Below are 12,490 nucleotides of genomic sequence, written 5' to 3'. Positions count from 1 at the left end.
TACATGTTTAAGTATACTTTTGGATTTTCAGCTTTCAAATTCATATATTAAGATGGAAATAAAATATGAGTTAAAAATGTGTAGTTTTGTCTTCAAATTGGTCATTTAAATTTTTTTACAAATCTTGTTTAAACTGGTAAATGCAGCTGCCACCTTGCCAATTCATGACATCGTATCTTTCTGGAGATCTCCATTGGCTTGTACATTACCACCAATGTACTCACTCCTTGTAATGTTTGAGTTTGGGAGCTATTGGGATTCTCATTAGATTTGTTTTTTCATAACTCATTATTAATCCTGTCTTTTTTGCGATGCTGGACTGTCTTTTGGTCTTTGTTTTCTCGTTAGTTTAGATGTCATTTAGAAATCAGCAAAATCTCTCTCTTCAAGTGCACTATTGTGGAACCAAGTGAAGTCTGTGTTGTATTGTTCTACACTTTTTCACATAGTGAAATCAATTACATTGCCAAACAGGAGTGGTGAGAGAATGCATCCTTCTTTGACACGAATGGCTCTAATAAATGATTCACTCAAGTCTATATAACTCTGCAAGCTGCACCTTGATATAAAGCCTTGATGATGCTAATTATTTTTACTGGCAAAACTTTGAGATGTTCCAGAATGAATTGTGATGTAGACTGTCAAATGCTTCCTTAACATTTTCTTACCACAGAGTGCTTACTTAGGGATGACTAGGCAGGTATTTTAGGCCCTGATACTGCTGGCAGCTCTGTGTGGAGGGGCCATTTACTTTGATGGGTCCGCGCATGGGCATAGCATTGCTCCTACAACGAGCAGCTTGCATGGTTAGGGCCTTAGTTAGCAAACATCCAAGAAAAGGTCAGAGCTATATTTATACCCACAAAATATAGTGGGAATAAATGCTATTATGTTAACATTTTTAATTTTCTGTCCTCATTAATACAAATATTATATCATGCCATCAACAACAGTGCAACTGTTTGGGTGTCTTAGTCTATGTCTGCACTGCAATTAAAAACCCATGGCTGGTCCATGCTAATTGACTCGGGCTCCTGAGGCTCGGATTACAGGTATGCTTAATTGCAGTGTAGACTTCCAGGCTCGGACTGCAGCCTGAGCTCTGGGACCCTCCCACCTCATTGGGTCCTAGAGCCTGAGCTGAAGTCCAAGCCCGACAGTCTATGTTACAGTTAAATAACCCCTTAGCCCAGGCCCCATGAGCGTGTGTCAGCTAGCACAGGCCAGCAGTGGGTGTTTTAATTGCAGATATACCCATAGATCACAAAGATTTAGTGTGCTTTAACAGGTCTTACCTGGAATCCAATGGTCTCTTGATATTTGAGGACTCTTTCATACAGAGGGGCTACAGTAATACATATCCATATCTTACCAAGTTATAGGGATGTATAAAAATGGATGAGTCTCCTCTCCAAAGCCAAAATATTCCTTGCCACTTTGTTTTAATTCAAGCTATGGTTATTTTAGATTGTTAGAGTCCTTTAATATTTTTACCACAAATAAGAGAAGCAGGGCTGCCCAGATGGGGGGGCAAGTGGGGCTCCGCGGGGGACCCCACGAGAATGGCAGAGGCTCCCACCCCAGCCCGACCCGCCTCCACCCCTCTCCCGGACCCACAGTGCATCCAGAAGCTTCGCTCCACAGTGGCAGTGTAGCTCTGCCCCGCTCAGAGCTGCATGGTAAGGGGGCAGGGCTGCGAGCTCCACACAGAGCGAAAGGAACTCAGGCCCACCTGAAGCTCGCAGCCCCGCCCATTTACCATGCAGCTCTGAGTAGGGCGGAGCTCAGGGGCCCCGCCGGAGCCACGCTGCAGTTGTGGAGTGAAGCTTCTGGATGCGCTCCGGGTGAGGGGGAGGCTGAGGGGCAGGGAGTCCTGGGGATAGGGAGGGGGCCGAGGCCGGGGGCGTTTATTAAGGGGCAGGAAGTCCCAGTGACAGTCAGGGCACAGGGAGGGGGCAGAGGTTGTGGGGGGTCAGGGGACAGGGAATGGAGTGGTTGGATTGTGGGTGTGCTGGGGGCCTGTCAGGACTCAGCGGGGGAGTGAATAGGGGTCAGGGCAGTCAGGGGAGAGGGAGCAGGTTTGGGGTCCCAGGGTGGTGGTGGTGGTCTCTGGGGGCTCCTGAGGGGACAAAGAGCAGAATGGGTTGGGGATTCTGAGGGGGGCATTTGGGGGGCAAGAAGTGGGTGGAGGTTGGATAGGGGGCAGAGCCAGGCTATTTGGGGAGGTACAGCCTTCCTTACCCCAAAGCTCATTCAGCAGTTTGACGCTTGCAGAGCCAAGCTGTTAAGCTTTCTTCCATTAGGTACCTTGCCTTTCACTTCCCTAAAACAAAAAATATTATAGTCTTATATTTAAATTTTAAGTGCATAGAGGAAGATTCATGGCAGGGGAGGTAGCTTCATTTAAAATTAGCCACTAGGGGAGGGACACAAGAGAAAAGCAAATATCCTTCTCACCCTACCAAGGAAGAAGCCCCTCCCCTGCATTCCCTGAGGCTTCAAAGGGGTTAATTCAGTGGTTCTCAACTTTTATACTGGTGACCCCTTTCAAATAGCAAAATCTCTGAGGTGCGACCCCCCTTATTAATTAAAAACACTTTTTTTTTATATATGAACACATATTATAAATGCTGGGGCAAAGGCGGTTGTTGGAGTGGAGGCTGACAGCTCGCACCCCCAGTAATAACCTCAGTGATCCCCTGTTGAAGACCGCTGGAATTAATTTAATTTTAGCCTCTTGTCCATTCACATGCATGTACTATTTTGAGGCATGTCAGTTTTCCAACATAAGCACATCCCAGATTCTGGAACAAGCTCAAATGCTCAGTTCATGGAGTATGTACAAGCTATACTGAAGACAAACCCACAGTAACCGTCTCCAGTTTGTGAGGGACCCATGGGCCAGTCTCTAGGAAACAGATAAATACATGGAGATTAAGTCCATTATGGCTACTAGCCAGGATGGGTAAGGATGGTGTCTCTAGCCTCTGTTTGTCCAGAGGGTGGAGAGGCAGGCAGAAGAGAGATCATTTGATCATTCCTGTTAGGTTATTCCCTCTGGGGCACTTAGCATGGCCATCTGTCGGTAGACAGGATACTGGCTGGATGGACCTTTGGTTGACTCAGTATGCTGTTCTTATGTTTAACCTAAATGACCCAAAGTTATGGAGACAGATACAAAGTCAAGGAAGCCAGCCGAGATGTCAAACCTGCAAAAAATCTCAGACTGGATAGGCTCAGCGTTTGGTCACAAGCTGAGGTAGTTCAAACGTTTTGGATTTTTATAATCAGAATTTTTTTATCCTTTCTTAAACATGAAACACAGCAAGCAGCAAATATTTGGCCACACACTTCTGAAACCCAAACCGTAATCAGGTTTTGGCAGACTAATTTCAGCTTTTCAATTAAAAAAAAACCAACAACAAATTTTGAAAGAAAGCAGACATTGTCTGTGATTTTTTCTGCTTTTTAAAAAACCCTAGTTTTCGATCCAGAAAAGTTTTGACAGAAAATATTTGTCCAACCTTAATGAGCTTAGTGCTTTTAGCACTAGCTGATCGCTGAGAATCAGTGATACCTTGTAAAGAAGAGTTTTTCTCAAAAGGGTTGTGCTGAGTGGCAGAAGGTTTATTTTCCCAGGGCGCCTGGGGTGCGGAGAACATGGGGCAATTTTGTGCCAGGCCCACAGGGGCCCCCCATGAGAATATAGTATTGTATAGTATTGCAATTTTTTATGGAAGGGGCCCCCGAAATGCTTTGCCCCAGGCCTCCTGAATCCCTGGGCAATGCTCAAGAGAAGTGGCCTGAATTTAGAATAAGCAACTAAGACTATTTAGATGAAATTTAAAGAAGACTGAATAGCAAAGGAGGGTAAATTGAGTGCTCCCATTGCCTGTGACTCTTGCTGCCTTATTGAGGCATTTTGCATTAACCCATTGCAAGAATCAGAATATTAGAACTGGTGGTTCTGGTATTTCAGTTCTTATAAGAATTGTTCTTCTTACAGAATAGCTTGGAAATTACAATTTCACTTCCTCCTTGCCTAGGGGAAACTAATGCTCATCTTTGTCATAAAAGTTGTAGTTATCTTGATTGGCAGGAACCTTTCCCGCTATTTAGTTCATCCACAGCATAGTTGTAGGATTCATTCTGTAGTGCAGATCTGCATGTGGATTTAGTCTAGACACAGATTGCTCAATTTTGAAGGTGGTTCTTTAAGGTGCTATATTTTGAATGTTTTGCACCTGTTAAGATATCGATTAGTGATCAATAAACACTGAGAAGATTGCCAACTCCTAATTTTAGGAATAAAAGGTTCTTTTCTGGAGCTCCCAAGTGCAGCATTAAATATATGGATATTTTTGTAATGCAATAATACTCAGAATTGTCTGAAGCGTGACTGCTAAAATCAAAATCTTTCTACTTGTCTCTGTTTATGTATATAATAATATGTGCCTAACTTTTCTTCTAAAATACAGTTTTGTTTCTGCAAGAATATATTTTTGTGGATTATAGTGGCCTTCGTACGAGGTTGTACAACAAGGAAACAACATGTTGGGGTAAATCACATTGTTTCTAGTATTTTGCTGCAGCAATACTTTTAGCAAGTTGAAATTACTAGAGGACTGTGACTTCTGTACATTTTGAATTAATATAATTTTGTTTTAAGTAAGCTTTTGTTTTCAGCATGTTTTGAAATAACAAGAGTTTTCTGGAACTCGAGGTTTGTGCTGGACATTTTCTATAATAGTGATATCCTGATAACTTTTCCTTACCTCCATTTGGCCATTCTGTTTAAGTATCCCAGCTGCTCCAGGTCTCACTCTGAGTCTTTCACCTCTTCCCATGCAGTTCCTCCTCCTTCCCCTGGCTGTGTTTCCTCTAGGACTCTAGTATTCTCCCCCTTGTCTTTTTGTGTGCAACCCAAAAATCTCCTTTCATCCTGATGTCCTCCAAAGTTAGTCAGGGCTAGTTTTCTGTAACCATCTTATGTTCTTTGCATGGTAGTCTATTTAATGTTTTAATAAAATAGTGCTAGGAACTTAATGATGAGCTTTGATACAATTTCTGGTCTCTCTAAAGAGCAGGAAAATAGAATCATTAGCCTCTCCAGGTGGGTAAGAGGCTAAAAGTCGGAGGACCCACTATGCATTCTGCATTTCAATGACCAGCTATAACCTTAATTTTCTGTATTGTATTTTAAATATAGCAGTGGGAAATGGCTAGACTGGTCATTTTGCTGGATCTGAAGGTTTTAGCTGCAGAAGTAGAGCTTTCTTTGTTCATATGCTGTGTGTATTTCTAGTAATGCCATTATAGCCTGTCACAGATGTGACAGAGATCCTCATTGTTTCCTGCTAAGGTTTCTTTGTTGCCCTCGTTGTTCCCAGTAGGAAATCTAGTGTACTGGTTAAAACCCTAATATGAATGTTCTTCTGTCAGCATAGCGTGATTTGATAAAATGGTTCTGACATCTCTTAAATCTTGAGCATTTCCAATGTATTTTAAGGAAGCGTTGAGAAAATTATTCAGATGAGAAGACAATTGAAACTCGTTTGAACAATTGACTGATGTTTTTACATAATGTACAATTGCATTAAATTGCATTTAAATTTAATGTAATTACATATTTTAAAGTAGTTTACACTGGCTTACTTAAAATATAACCTCCTGACCTATTTGATATCTTAAACACCTAATTTGATCTTGGTCTTTGTCAAAGTTGCACTACACCATTTTCCAATAATGTTCGCATGGAGATGAACCACAGGTAACTTAAAGTAGCTTTCTTTGTTTCAAAAAGGCATGGGATCTGGAAACTTTTTTAAACAAGAAAATGGTGAAGGGGTGACTTGTACCAAATGGTAACCTAATATTTAAAACAACATTAAAGTCAGGTCATCCACCTGTACTAATGTGCATTTGTGTTAGAGAGCAATAAATATGCTACCTGTATTATACTACCAAAGTTCGCCTCAGTTCATCGGTCCTGTACTTTGACTACATCATATGTCCCTTTTGCCAAAATAAGCATTTCTGTCACCAGGTACAAAGTGTCTGTCTCAACTCTGACAGTACTTGAACTAAAGGCTAGCAAAGTGATGCTGCTTGCATTTAAGGTCAGTGCCTATCACTAGGTAAACCAGACTGGCTCCTTATTTCTCCTACAGATGTTTTAATATGCTTAACATTATCCAATACCAGTAACTGAGGTAGTCTAAATAGCACAGCAGGGACTGATTAGCTTTTTCAGATCACTGCCTTTATTTGCTATTTGCAAAGAAGCTTAATCCAGTGCTGGAGACCAGGCTTCCTGCTGTGCACTTCGGTAGCTTTCTCTCATTCTTTGTGTTCACAGTGGCAGAAATTAGTGAGAAGACTTCTACCTCAGAATTAAAAACTTCAAAATAGTAATGATAGTAGCTGTTCTTGTGGGTGTTTAATGGACAATGTAAAGAAATTGTATTTTGTTGGATTTTTGATTTGTAGTTATCTAAATTCATCTGCTGCTACCTCCAGAAGATTTAGGTGCAGAAATGCGTGCAGCATTGGAGTTTGCACTTGATAATATTTGCTTTATATCGGTAAATCCTGAACATCTGATAAACTTTTGTCTTACAGCATGATGATGGGGGGATTCATTTGTTTTTCTGAAACATTTTAAAATTCAAAGACAATTTGGAAAATGCCTGAAATTAACAATCCAAATAATAAACTATTTTGTATTCTGGGCGCCCTCTAAAGCACAGCAAATGGTCTCAAATAGATTTTCTCAGCCTGTGAGAATAGACAAACCGATGCTTCAGCTTGATTTTCAGTATTGCGTATCTGCTCATTGAATGGAACTGAAAGTCATTTAATATACTTGTGCCTCAGCCTTGTTTCATCTGAATTGAGCTTTCCTATGTAAAGTTACTAAAAACAAAGGGCCGTGATTTGAAAGTCCGAGATTTGGTCTGCTTTCTTACCAAAAACCAGAACTAGACATTGGGCTGTTTGTAGGATCCAATTATTTGAGAGGGGAGAAGGGAACAAGTGGGTATTCTGGTGCCCATGCCCCCTGGATGTAGCTTTAAAACAAACAAACAAAAAACAGGTGACCCAGGTGCTAGTTAGACCCAGAGAAAATATTGGATTTTAGAAGTTTAAAAAAAGTATAATTGGGCTGCAGTATCAGTATTTACAGTGATTTATAATTTATATAAAGTATGAAGACTTTCCAATCTTCTGCTGTTCCATTGCGTAACATTAGATAGCTTTGTACGTATTTTGGCCTTTCTGACAATAACTTGAGGCCCCTTGAAGTTCAGGGTGGGGGGCGGGGAGAGTGAATGTTCCCTTTGCCTCCCTGGTAGCAATGTAGTAAATTGCAGGTCTTTTATTAATAAAAAATTGGTTTGGACATTTTCTTTTAGCTTAGACACACTGTCTCCACAAGAAAGAAAAATTTTAAAACCTGCTTACCTAGTGACTTAACTTCCAAAATATTTATTTAGATTATCTATACAAACTGCAGGAAACCAGGGAGATTTCTTCTTCAAGTGTAAATCTGTAATATAAGTTTTTCTTCTTACAAAAGCATGAACATTGATGACTGCAACAAGTAAATTTATTGTTGAAGTGGTGCTAGCACAGCTCCTCTTTCCTTTATATAGGTTTATTAATGTTCTAATGCCATTAGTAAGAAAAATCCCATATTTTATGCTTAAAATTGATATTTTTGCAGTTTAATAATTTATCAAAACATTTTCCATTGAAACTGAAATACTCTAAACATTGTATTTGGTTTTAGTTGTGCATAGGCACAAGTTCATCAGGCTTATTGGTACATAAATAAAAGTAAAGTTTCAGAAAATTTAGAGTGCTTTTGAATGTATTTATGTATAATATTGGCTCCTTAACAGATCTCCTGTTGCACTGCATTGATAAGGATTTATTTTATTAAAAAAAAAAAGAAAATACACACAATCACTGCTGTGGTATTTCTATATTTTTAATTTTCCCAGCAAAAGCTACAAGGTTTTTGTAATAGACTTGGCTATATCCTTTAGGTTTTGTTTTTTATAGAAACTTTTACTACTTAAAAATAATTCCTTTCTTTGTTGCATGTATTAGAAACAATGAGGAAAAGCTGAAGTCTGCCCAAGCCAGGTGTTTCTTCTTGGCAGCCTGCTCCCTAATGACTCTGGCGCTCATACAGCAGCTGCCTGCTAGTCTTCTTTGTATGGTCTATTGTTGCTGCACACCCCTTGTTAATACACATGCTGCCTGGGGCAGACCCTGAGAATGACATCAACTTGCTTATCTTAGAAACCTACAAACCTGATGCAGGGTTGGGAGGTTGCCTTGCATCTGCCTGGCCAACTAATTGTGAATTCTCTGGCCTATGATTGGCTGTTGTTCCACTCAGTAATAGGTTAAGCAAAGACATTGCCATTCCATCTGTTCAACCATTCATTGTTCTGCTTGCTTGCCTGGAAGTCTGCAGCTGAAATCGTGTTAAGGAGTTGCTTCTGGAACTGCTACAAGAAACCAATGTCTCTGTGTTTTCCAGCTAACGTAAGTATTTGGACTACTCTCTGCAGGGATTGAAAAGTTTCGCCATTCTAACACTTCAGTACATCTTACTGTGTTCTGAACAAAATAAATAGCCATACACATCACAAAATCTCCAAATTTTGGGGGCATCTTAAAAGAAAAAAAAAAGAGAGAGAGAGAGAATTTACATCTGAAAAATAATTGCATGAAAGGATGATCTTTAACGTGATACATTCTGGAAGGAACTTGTAGGGGCATCAATAATGTATTGCTGGGGGTTGGAAATGGCCGTCAGAACTCTTCAGGGGAACTAGATTTTCTGCACCCTTTGGGAGACTGCGACTTAAATTTCAATGTTTTATCCTTTTGTAAATATGCTATAGTTTTCCTTTGGAAAAAACTATTTTATCGATTTGCCCATTTTACTAAATTATGGTGAAATTTGAAAAGTTAGCTAAGATTAGGAGGAACATCAGTTGGGGACAATGTCTGCACTTAAAGGGATGGATGTAGGGCAGGATATAACATTAGTTCTTTGGGGCTACACTCAGGTGGTAACATGATCTAGTCAAAGCCTCTGTGATTTCAAAGTCATTCTTACGTTTATAAAATTAGCCAACACATTATTATGCAGTTTTTAATCTATTTTGTTTTATATTTTGGGTTCAGATATTAGGTTGAAGAACACACACAATGTACACTCCATGAACCAGTGTTCCAAGAATCCTCTAAAGAAAAAACACTACAAAGACCTTCATATACCAGTTGGGAGGGAAAGAGGACACATAAAAGGGTTAAAAAGAGGTTTGCATTTCTGCCACATGCCCTATTGTGTGAACATATGCATAAGTCTGTTGAAAGTTTTCCGAAGATGGGCAGGCCACCAGTTGCTGGTCTCCTGCAGTTCCAGTAGACATCTGTTGCCCCAGAGCATTAACCAATCTGTTCAATGGGACATCCTTCCTTTGTTAGATAGTAATGCAGACAACAGTACTCCCTTGAAATACAATGGTAATTAAACATACAGAAACTACTGCAGGAGGTATTTATTACATATTCATTATTTTATTTGCATTGTTGCAATATCTTTGCCTTTTGGGAAGCTAGGACATTTGTTGCTATATTGGTAATCTGAAATTCTGTATGACAAACATTATATATAATAATATTTTTAACAAGCTGTGGTCTCAATATTTACTGCTTGCTGTTTAGAAGATCTAGGAATAATTTAAGTATCCTCGTGTAAAAAACCAGAGTCTTTCACTGTTGTAGGATTTGTCTTTAAAAACTTGGAAGCTCTTTTAAGAACACATTCAATTGCTATTATAATAATTTTGTTATGACAGTCTGTTTCACTTATTGCTTTTTGCACCATGTAAAGTTTGCATTAAACCATTATGAATTTCAGCGGTAATTGGACAGCTTTCGTAATATTAAAAGTTTAGATCTGTTTCCACCTGACCTCTTGAACAGTAGAAATGTCTAGTTCAAAATAAATTAATGCTGGTAGTTAGTGGAAAATAGTTTTGCTACTGAATTTGAAGAACAGTAGAAGGAAAAAGGATGCAATTCTGTAACATAATGGCATTGTATTCCTCCACAGTGGTAAATGTAAACCCCTTACTTAACAAGTGTGTTTGATGATAAATGGGCACAGTATTTGATGATGATAGTAATCCTATAATAATGGAGCCTGTTTAAATATGAAACCACATTTGGTTTTATAGCTTTGAAGCGGGAGGGTTATGATTTGCAGGCATTTTGGTGTAAAGAATATAAGTACGTATGCATTCGTAAATTAAGAACCCCTCCTTTTCTGTCTAATGATTGGATTGTTGTTTATGACACAGAATAGCCAACGGAGATTATCTATTTTATATTTAAATTTTTTATAAATTCAAAAATTATTGCTTACTAGTTGTATTGAAAGCTTAAGAACAAAGTACAATGATTTAGTTATCAGGTGTATTTCTTTGGCCACTCATTTGCGTAGGTACTTTTTTATTATTATATCTATATATAAAATACAAATAAAAAGTGTTTCAACGTGTGTGTGTGTGTGTGTGTATATATATATATATACACACCTCAAAATAGTTCATAGCAAGTATTTTCATCTAGATTACATGGTATCTATAAAGTTATACTGAGAACGTGGTTTATAAGAAAAGAGTTTTATTGAAAATAAAGGACACAGAGAGCTTTTACATTTTTATGTTACTCCTTGAACAAATTCATTCTCTTTATTTCTTGTGGGCTTCATTATGCTGTCAACAGGTGCATTAACATTTGGCTGAAAGAAGCAAAAATAATTTAGGTTAGTTTGCTCAGGTAGAGTGACTGCCATTTCTCTCTTCACTATCTAATAAACTCTATTAGGATTGAATTATGTTATCTAATTTTCATCATTCTAATCAATGAACATTGTATAGGACATTGTGTTCGGAGCTCCCAAGCCTAACATTCTAAGGAGGTGCTGCAGCAGATTATTTGCTGCCTATCACAGATGTTGTAGAATTTGTCTGAAAGTACATAGAACTTGCATGCAGGTCTGACAGCAGGAATAGTATGCTGCTTATGCAACACTTAAAGGTAGTATTTCAGAATCCTTATGCTTTGTGGTTGTAGTGGATTTTTATATTAAAACATTAGTCAAAATAACAATAGTATGCTTAAGTCAATTAACTACTATTTGTTTGGGCTTTGAAAGCTGCAACTGCTGTAGTATCTCTTTGCAGAAGAGAAGGTTACTCACCCAGTGCCCTAACTGAGGTTCTTTGAGATATGTGTTGTTCTGAAAGAATATTATGTTTATAGTTACAATAAAACTTTAATGAGAAACAATAGTTACAATAAAACTTTAATGAGAAACAATTAGAATATGACATCAGGAAATAACAATACATTAATCTTAACTAATTTAAATGTATGTTAAGATAGGTTTATCCTGTTCTGATAGTGTCCAAAAGAAAAGTACTACTTTTAGTTCAGTGCTAAAATGGCATTTCACAGTACATGGATTTGGGCAGTGACCCATTATCTTGGTGTATTCTATTAGGGCAATACATGAGCTGATCCAACTTTTCAGTCCAGCTTAAAAATGTTGCCCATTAAATATACTTCCTCCAGTCAGAGCAGATTGTGGGGTTTATGGAACAATGATGTCGGAGCGTCCAGATTGGTTTGGCAGCTGCATTGTTCTCAGAGGGTAAACCAGACGTACTTAAGTCCCAGTCTTTTTCATAGGCTTTTGTTCATACCAAATTATTCTTTCACTGTGCTAGCATTCATGATGGCATGTTAAAGGAGTGCATCCTAGCAACTAAAGGCTGGTTGCTAGGCAGCCTAGCTTCCAATAGGTTTTTCTTGTTTAAGATACTTTTTGGTGGCAGTTTTATGAAGGCCACAGTGTGGGTTTTTAACTGTATCCTTTTATTGAGATACTGTTGTGATTTGTTACTGGCACTAGGCTATCCAGTGTATTACAGTAGTTAATAAATCACAAAGTGTAAAGGTTCACTTCCTAAATTCCCTTTGTATTTAATCTGCAGTACTGCTTGAACTCATAAAGATCTCTATAAAGAAAATGAACATTGACTGATATACTGCAAGAGACAGCATCACAATCACTCTGCCTTTTAACTAAATCAGGTCTATACAGAAAAATGTATTCTACTTTTAACTTCTGTCAGTCTAAACTAGATTGAAAAATGCTCTTTGCTTTCAAACTAAAAATGGTAAGTTATCAAGCAGGACAATCTAGTTAATACAGCTATTTACTGAAAATCTATACTGCTGTGGAGATGTCCTAACAGTGCTTTTAAAAACTTTTTTTATTCAATCATGGTTGGCATTTTCACTTCTCTCACATTTGTCTCAAGAGAAGTCTTCATGAGTTGTCATATGTTTATTCTGTATACTTTTATTTTTTTTTTCCCTAGCAAATGAAATA

General features: G+C 38.4%; 1 protein-coding gene across 5 annotated transcripts in view; it reads left to right on the top strand.

Moving 5' to 3' along the window:
• ZC3H12C (zinc finger CCCH-type containing 12C) overlaps window positions 1-12,490 on the top strand; it is a 58,984-nt gene that overhangs the window by 17,562 nt on the left and 28,932 nt on the right. For 2 of the 5 annotated variants that reach the window (XM_032779793.2, XM_075061687.1), the window contains one exon: window positions 6,047-6,119. The exons of 1 other annotated variant lie outside the window; for it this stretch is intronic. In XM_032779793.2, the coding sequence (XP_032635684.1) occupies window positions 6,102-6,119 (18 nt within the window). In that variant the 5' untranslated portion in view covers window positions 6,047-6,101. Of the gene's footprint in view, window positions 1-6,046; window positions 6,120-8,115; window positions 8,560-9,207; window positions 9,343-12,089; window positions 12,276-12,490 lie in introns of those variants that run through there. 2 more of the 5 variants (XM_032779790.2, XM_032779792.2) reach the window with 2 other exon arrangements.

Source organism: Chelonoidis abingdonii, chromosome 1, assembly GCF_003597395.2.
Source record: "Chelonoidis abingdonii isolate Lonesome George chromosome 1, CheloAbing_2.0, whole genome shotgun sequence".
In the NCBI taxonomy this organism is placed as follows: Eukaryota; Metazoa; Chordata; order Testudines; family Testudinidae; genus Chelonoidis; species Chelonoidis abingdonii.
The sequence above is the reverse complement of the archived record's forward strand: the minus strand, read 5'-3'. Positions and strand labels throughout refer to the sequence as shown.